The 7591-nt window shown below is 44.4% G+C and overlaps 1 protein-coding gene across 2 annotated transcripts; it reads right to left on the reverse strand.

The window, feature by feature from the left end:
* Positions 1–807: 807 nt before the first annotated feature.
* Positions 808–7543, reverse strand: LOC139156125 (large ribosomal subunit protein eL6-like). 2 transcript variants are annotated; one of them, XM_070731432.1, is made up of 7 exons: positions 7486–7543; positions 4772–4921; positions 4365–4463; positions 3464–3607; positions 3312–3360; positions 2199–2383; positions 808–1013 (listed from the first exon to the last, which is right to left on the reverse strand). In XM_070731432.1, the coding sequence occupies exons 2-7, from the start codon at positions 4919–4921 to the stop codon at positions 861–863; spliced, it is 780 nt and encodes a 259-aa protein (XP_070587533.1). In that variant the 5' UTR covers positions 7486–7543; the 3' UTR covers positions 808–860. The 2 variants fall into 2 exon arrangements, with proteins under 2 accessions (XP_070587533.1, XP_070587532.1); XM_070731431.1 differs by having other exon boundaries at positions 7391–7486.
* Between the last annotated feature and the right edge of the window lie 48 nt (positions 7544–7591).

The raw sequence follows: 7591 nt of genomic DNA on the forward strand, positions 1-7591 counted from the left end.
GCGTTCCGAGACAGCCCACGAAAGTCGAATTTCCGTGAAGTAGAGATGCGGAAGTAAATACACCATTTTTGGCTATGAACAGTGTCACAAGCCTTCCCTTAACCCTTTAAGCCCCTAAAGTGCAATTTTCCCATCCCCATAGCAACCATTTAGATTATTACTCACCATGTTTCTTTATTAAAGTTTATTAAAAAAAATATTTATTAAAGGTGGACAAAAGTTTGGTGATGACATATGATGTCATCGGGCGGGAAAAAACCGTGGTATAGGGGGAAAAAACAGCAAAATATTTTTTAATTAATATTTTTGAAAAACCGTGGCATAGACTTTTCGCGAAGTTCGAACCTGCGAAAATCGAGGGAACGCTGTATTTTGGATGCTCAGTAATTACTGAAATTGTATCTCCTTGAGGCAAGGAGAACCAGGCACCCTAGCCCTTGACATGAGTGATGTCAACGACCACCTTTAAGCCAGTCACATGACCTTTAAGCCACCCAGTCACATGGTGGTCAAGCCACTCCCACCTGGTCACGTGACCAGCAAGCCACACCCACAAAATAAGCCAAGGCCAGTGTGATACTGAATTTTGTTTTGCAGCCCTTCACTGCACATTTGGCTTCAAACCAATCCGGAGTAGTGAGATGAGAAGGAACCTCCTGTAAAAGAGTGAAGGCAAATTCTCACCCCCTCTCAAGAAAGCTACAGCTCACATTCGCCCAATGCCCCCTCAACGTTTTCAACCATCAAAGTTCCTGCTTGCGTGGAGACACACCAATATAGAAGACTAGAAAATAAAACCAGCAGAGCTTTTAGTAATTTTCCCCCCCAAAAAAACCTTTACTGTGTTTTCTTCGGACAGTTTAGAAGACCAATTTGTGCGGATAAACTCCGTTGGAGAGAGAGAAAGTGGAGCGCAGGTAGCCCCGCAGCTGAGGGACCTTCTTGATGACCGGCAGGAGCTGGGAGTCCACCGTCTTCTGGTCGGCCTTGCGCTGATCTGCGATCTCGTATTTCTGAAAGGGAAAAAACAATGGAAATACGACTTCAGCCATTTATGCCTGCTATAGAAACATGCAATAGAGGAAGTTTATGTTTCATCTGTTTTCTTTAAATGCAAAGGTACTGGAATGCTCTTGAAGACCTGGTTACAGATTCATACAGATTCATTAGTTTCCGGTCACAATTCAAAATGTTGGTCATGACCTATAAAGTCCTACATGGCATCGGACCAGAATACCCATGGAACCATCTTCTGCCGCAAGAATCCCAGCGGCCGATAAGGTCCCACAGAGTTGGCCTTCTCCAGGTCCCCTCGACTAAACAATGTCACCAGGGGAAGAGCCTTCTCTGTGGTGGCCCCGGCCCTCTGGAATCAACTTCCCCCCGGAGATTAGAATCGCCCCCACCCTCCTTGCCTTTTGTAAGTTACCTATGTCGCCAGGAATGCTGTAATTGAGATATCCCCAGGATAATATAGTTTATGTATGGTACGACTGAGTTGTATGGTTTTAATTATATGGGTTTTTAGATGTTTTTAAGTTTTGGATTTGTCACATTGTTTATCGCTGTTGTGAGCCGCTCCGAGTCTTCGGAGAGGGGCAGCATACAAATCTAATAAATTATTATTATTATTAATTATTACAGATTCATAAACCAGGAGGGGCTTCAGTTGCCATCCCGCATCCAAAGTCGGGCTACAAGAATGGTGGAAGGTCTCAAGCATAAAACCTATCAGGAAAGACCTCATGAACTCCGTCTGTCCAGTCTGGAGGACAGAAGGGAAAGGGGGGACATGATCGAAGCATTTAAATATGTGAAAGGGTTAAATAAGGTTCAGGAGGGAAGTGTTTTCAATAGGAAAGTGAACACAAGGAGAAGGGGGCACAATCTGAGGTGAGTTGGGGGAAAAGATGAGAAGCCACGTGAGAAAATATTATTATACTGAAAGAGTAGTAGATGCTGGGAACAAACTTCCAGCAGACGTGGTTGTAAATCCACAGTAACTGGGATAAACATAGATCCATCCTGAGATCAAATACAGAAAATAGTATAAGGGCAGACTAGAGGGACCGTGAGGTCTTTTTCTGCCGTCAGACTTCTGTGTTTCTACCCCGTCCCCTTGTTGGCTTTGGAGTTACACAGAACGCAATCTCGGGAGGCGGCCACTCAAGGCTACGGGCGCTCTGAGGGAGACCTACCGCTTTCTCAGTATCAAAAATTTCGCCCTCTTGATGTTTGGGCTTGCGCAGCTTCTTCTTCTTGAAGTAAACGTCGCTGAGATGCTTTGGGACTTTGACCCCCGAGATATCAACCTTCGTCGAAGTGGCAATGACAAACTTTTGGTGAGCTCTGCGCAGAGGCACACGGTTGATAGCCAAGGGCCCTGGAAGCAGGAGACAAGATAATGCCACCTCAGACAGTCAGGAGACACTCATCCCAACTTTCTTCATAGGGGTTCGTTATCACCTATAGAGCCCTAGGGCCTATTTACGGGACCGCCTCCTGCCACATATCTCCCAGAGGCCTATTAGATCGCACAGAATCGGCCTCCTCCAGGCCCCGTCGACTAAACAATGTAGGCTGGCGGGACCTTTTCTGTAGTTGCCCCAGCTCTATGGAACCAACTCCCTCACTGATATTTGCACTTCTCCCACTCTACTGGCTTTTCGAAAAGCTATTAAAACCTGGCTTTGTCAACAAGTTAATATCAGATGTGCCCAAATTATGTTTGTTTGGCATGTATGTTCTTAGATTGATTAAGGCAGTGTTTCCCAACCTTGGCAACTTCAAGATATTTGGACTTCAACTCCCAGAATTCCCCAGCCAGCATTTGTTGGCTGGGGAATTCTGGGAGTTGAAGTCCAAATATCTTCAAGTTGCGAAACACTGGATTAGGGTATATAAAAGGGTCGTTAGGGTCATGGGGTTTTATTTACTATTGTTCGACTTCCTTTTTTACTATTATATTGTTTTTTTATTGTTGTAAGCCACTGAGTCCTATGGGATTGGGCGGCATAGAAGTCAAATAAAATAAATTAAACTTGTGAAGATAATAATAATAATTAGATTTGTATGCCGACCCTCTCGGAGGACTCCCCCCCATCTGTAGGAAACAAATCTTTTACTTTGATTATTTCTGCTATTTTCATATCACACTATAAAAACATCATATCCTCGGAGAGGGGCAGCATATAAATCCAATTAATCAATCAATCAATCAATCATGCGGAACGGTATCAAATGATAAAGGAACCTTAACAAGGATCCCAGAAAAGACACACAGGTGTTCAATAAACGTGAACGGTGCTTACCTGTCACAAGCAACAACCCGCTTCCAAGCTGCTTCAAAAAAACCACCCGCTGGAGACACAAAGACAGGGGGGAGGGTGTCAGTTGTCGGAATCTCTGCCTGTCTCCTGGAGGCCCCTAGCCAGGGAGCCCCAACACCCCCCCCCCCAATTACCTTGCCCCTGTGGCGGCCAGTGAGGAGGATGACCACCGTTCCTGGGCTAATCGAAGCCCGCAGCCGCCTCTTGTGGAGGGAAAATGGTTTTTTGCCGTGGCTCAGGAGTTTGCGGGGAACGTCCTCCGTGGGGTAGTACCTGGGCTGCAAGGAAGGAGGAAGGAAGGGTGCCTGAATTCGGGACCCGATTCAGAATCAAAGCAGCCTCTTGAACGCAGAGGACAGCAGCAGCTCTCTCATCCATATAGTTTTGGCCACAAGCAGATATTGAGAACTGGCAATTTATGATAATTCAACTTTAGAATATGGACTTTGGGGAGGTAAATAAAGCAATCTATCATAAGCAATCAGCAAAGGTAATGGTAAGTGGAGATAGGACCGAGAAGGTGAACATTATGAAAGGAACAAGACATGGTTGTCCTCTATCTCCACTGTTTATTTTGACACTAGAGCTACTAAATGGGCGTATAAGGCAGAATAAAGATATAAAAAGTATGAAAATTAAGAGAGAAGAGTATAAATTGCAAGCTTTTGTGGGTGATTTAGTCTTCATTTTGGAAGAACCACTAGTGACAGGACCCAAATTGATTTCAAAGCTGAGGTTGGGAGGACAGAAGAAAAAGGAAGGAGAAAGAAGACGACAGAAGTGAGGAGAGGATGAGAAACAGAAGTTAGAGGAAGGCGAGGTAAGTAGAAAGGAGAGAAAGAGAAAGAAAGAGGAGAGGGATATGATATGGTACAGGGGGAAAAGAAGAGCAAATTGATGATGTATGTAAGCTTGTTTATTTGATAATAGTGTATAAATACATGTTAATATCTGGTAAGATGTTATGGTATATGTATGTACATATGAGGAGTAAAAAATAAATAAATATATATATTTTGGACCACAAGCTCTTACCATCTTGCGAAGTTTGACCACCCGGGTGCCTCCGTTCTTATCCCCCCCAACGGCCTTGGTAGCAGTGGCTGCTACTTTCTCTTTCTTCTTCTTTTCTATCTAGGAGAGAAATTTAAAAAACCACCAAAATTACACCCCGTCAACCCTTCTCCAATCTGACTCCCCCGTCCCAGCCCTGCATAGCCTAGGCAAGGAGTGACCGGTCCACTAAAGTCCCAGGTCCCTTCGCCACCAACACCTGGCTGGAGCTTGAAGATGAACCCAGTGTTTCTCAACTGTAGCAGCTTGGAGATTGCAGGCTGGGGAATTCTGGGAATTGCAGTCCACCAAATGGTTTTATAACAATCCATAGCGCCAATTATCCAGCCTTGACACTAAGAGTTGCAAAGTGCCCCCTCTCCTCCTACCTTTGTCTCTGGTGCATTATATTTCCGCTTGTACATGGCCTTCCGAGCATACATGGCCGACCGGGAATATCTCCCGATCCCTCGGGCCAGCACCGGATTGCGGCTGGCATGGACCTTTCGGACCCTCCTGGGTTTCTTCTCACCTGCCATCTAACACACAAAAAGAGAGGAGCATCCATTTGCAACCTGTAACCCAAGAAAAGCCCCAGAAGGCTCCAGATTCTCCATCTCTGTAACCCCAACACCCAATTCTCCACTCCCAAAACATCTGCACAGCCACACCAGATACATAAAGTTTTACATACAGCTACACCGATATTTCCCCCCCCCTGCCAACATGCAGTCCGAAGGAAAACTAAATTTAAGGTAGACACATTCACTTTATCAAGGAATTCTTGGGCAGTGAGTTACCATCACTCTGCTAAACAAATAATTCCCTCAACACTGTCAGACTTTCTACTAAATCTGCACTTCTATTCTACTAGTTTTTCTCATCATTCCTTTCACCCATTTCCTCCCATGTTGACTCTATGACTGTCACTTGTTGCTTATATCCTAAGATTTTATTAATATTGCTTCTTCATTGCTTATTTGACCCCTATGACAATCATTAAGTGTCGTACCACATGATTCTTGACAAATCTATATTTTATTTTATGTATGCTGAGAGCATATGCACCAAGACAAATTCCTTGTGTGTCTAATCACACTTGGCCAATAAAATTCTATTCTATTCTATTCCATGCATCATGTCTTTTATGTCCACTGAGAGCATCTGCACCAAAGACAAATTCCTTGTGTGCCCAATCACACTTGGCCAATAAAGAATATAATGCTACTTAAAGGCTGTGTAATAATGATAATCAACAGGTTTGTTTCTCTCTCCTCTTTTTCTTTCTCTTCTTTCCTCTTTCATTTCTCCTTGACCTCAATTCCTTCCTTTCTTTTCCTCTCCATTTTACTTGTGTTTGCATGTGACTATTTTGCTTACTTGTTTTTTTAAATTTCTACATTGAAGAAAGAACACCATCATAATATATACTGCTCAAATGTCTGTGAAATCAAACTGTCCACTTAGGAAGCAACACTAATTTGACAGTCAATTGTGCACATTCAACTTTGTACAGAACAAGGTATTCTATGAGAATATTTCATTCATTCAGATCTAGAGTGTGTTATTTGAGAGTTCCCTTTATTTTTTTTGAGCAATATACATGTGTCTATATGTACAAATCAGGAGAAATTTGAGAACAAGGAATATAAAAACACATAGAAATATATAGTTTTTGCATTAAACCCCCATCATAACAGATAATGTCTTAATTGAATAAAATGGAGAGGACAGTACAACACATAAATAAAAAGAAAAAAGTAAAAAAGAGTTAAAGAAGAAAAGAGGAAAGAGAAGAAAACTATATATATATATATATATATATATATATATATATATATATATGTATACATATATATATGCACACACACACACACACACACCAATTCTCTTCTAATCACTATATATATATGTATACACACACACACACCAATTCTCTTCTAATCACTATATATATATGTATACACACACACACACACACACACACACACACCAATTCTCTTCTAATCACTATGCTAGTCCAGGGGAAGGCAAAGTTGGCTCTTTTATGACATGTGAACTGCAGAAAAAACCATTGCTGCCAACCGGCCTTCTATTGAGGACCTGTAGACTGCAGGAGTCAAAAAGAGGGTGATGAATATCGACTGACCACTTGCATCCTGGACATAAACTGTTTCAACTCCCACCCTCAAAACGTTGCTAGCGAGCCCTGCACACCAAGGACAGTTTTTCCCCAAACACCATCACTCTGCTAAACAAATAATTCCCTCACCACTGTGAAACTCCTTACTAAGGCTGCACTACTAGTTTTATCCCATCATTCCTATCACCCTTTTCCTCCCACTTAGGACTGTAACTTGTTGCTTATATCCTAAGATTTTTATTAATATTGTTTCTTCCTTGGTTATTTGACCCCTATGACAATCATTAAGTGCTGTACCACGTGATTCTTGACAAATGTCTCTCTCTTTTTATGCTCACTGAGAGCATCTGCAGCAAAGACAAATTCCTGGTGTGTCCAGTCACTCTTGGCCAATAAAGAATAATGTGGACTTCAACTCCCAGAATTCCTGAGCTAGCAGGATTGGCTCAGGAATTCTGGGAGTTGAAGTCCACATGGCCTAGAAGAGCCAGCTTTGCCCACGCCTGCCTCTCTTCTATTGTACATGTCAATGAGCAGAGAATAATATTGTAATTCATTATTAGTCCCTTAATGGAGGCAAAGCTGCACTGAGATTAACGGAGGTTTCGGAGCCCAGAGAAAGCCCCGCTTTCCCGCCCGGGGTTCAGAGCCCCCCCCCCCCGAGGCCCGAGACTGCCAGGCCGCTTGCAAGGCTGCGGGATCGGTCCTTCGGGCCAATCCCGGGCGCCCCCTCCTCGCTTTCCGGGGCCTAGGCCGAGCGGCAGCCCGGGGAGAGCCAGCCGGCCTTCTCGGGTCCCCGCCAGCCTCATCCTTGGCTCGGCCCCAGCAGGACAAGCCCGACGCCGCCCGCCCAAAGCCCCCGGACCTTCCCCGCCCGGTCCGGTGGTTCTCCCAGGCGGATGGCGGTGGATGCGATGACCGAGCCCTGGGAGGACAGCGCCGCCGCCGCACCAGCCTTACCTCAGGCAGAAGGCAAAAGAGGCAATATCCGGGGCCTGGGCGCTGAAGAGCAGGCGCGTTGACGTCACCGGGCCTGCCCCCGAGCACTCTGGGAAAGGTAGTTCAC

Source organism: Erythrolamprus reginae, unplaced genomic scaffold (assembly GCF_031021105.1).
Source record: "Erythrolamprus reginae isolate rEryReg1 unplaced genomic scaffold, rEryReg1.hap1 scaffold_316, whole genome shotgun sequence".
NCBI classification, from domain to species: Eukaryota; Metazoa; Chordata; class Lepidosauria; order Squamata; family Dipsadidae; genus Erythrolamprus; species Erythrolamprus reginae.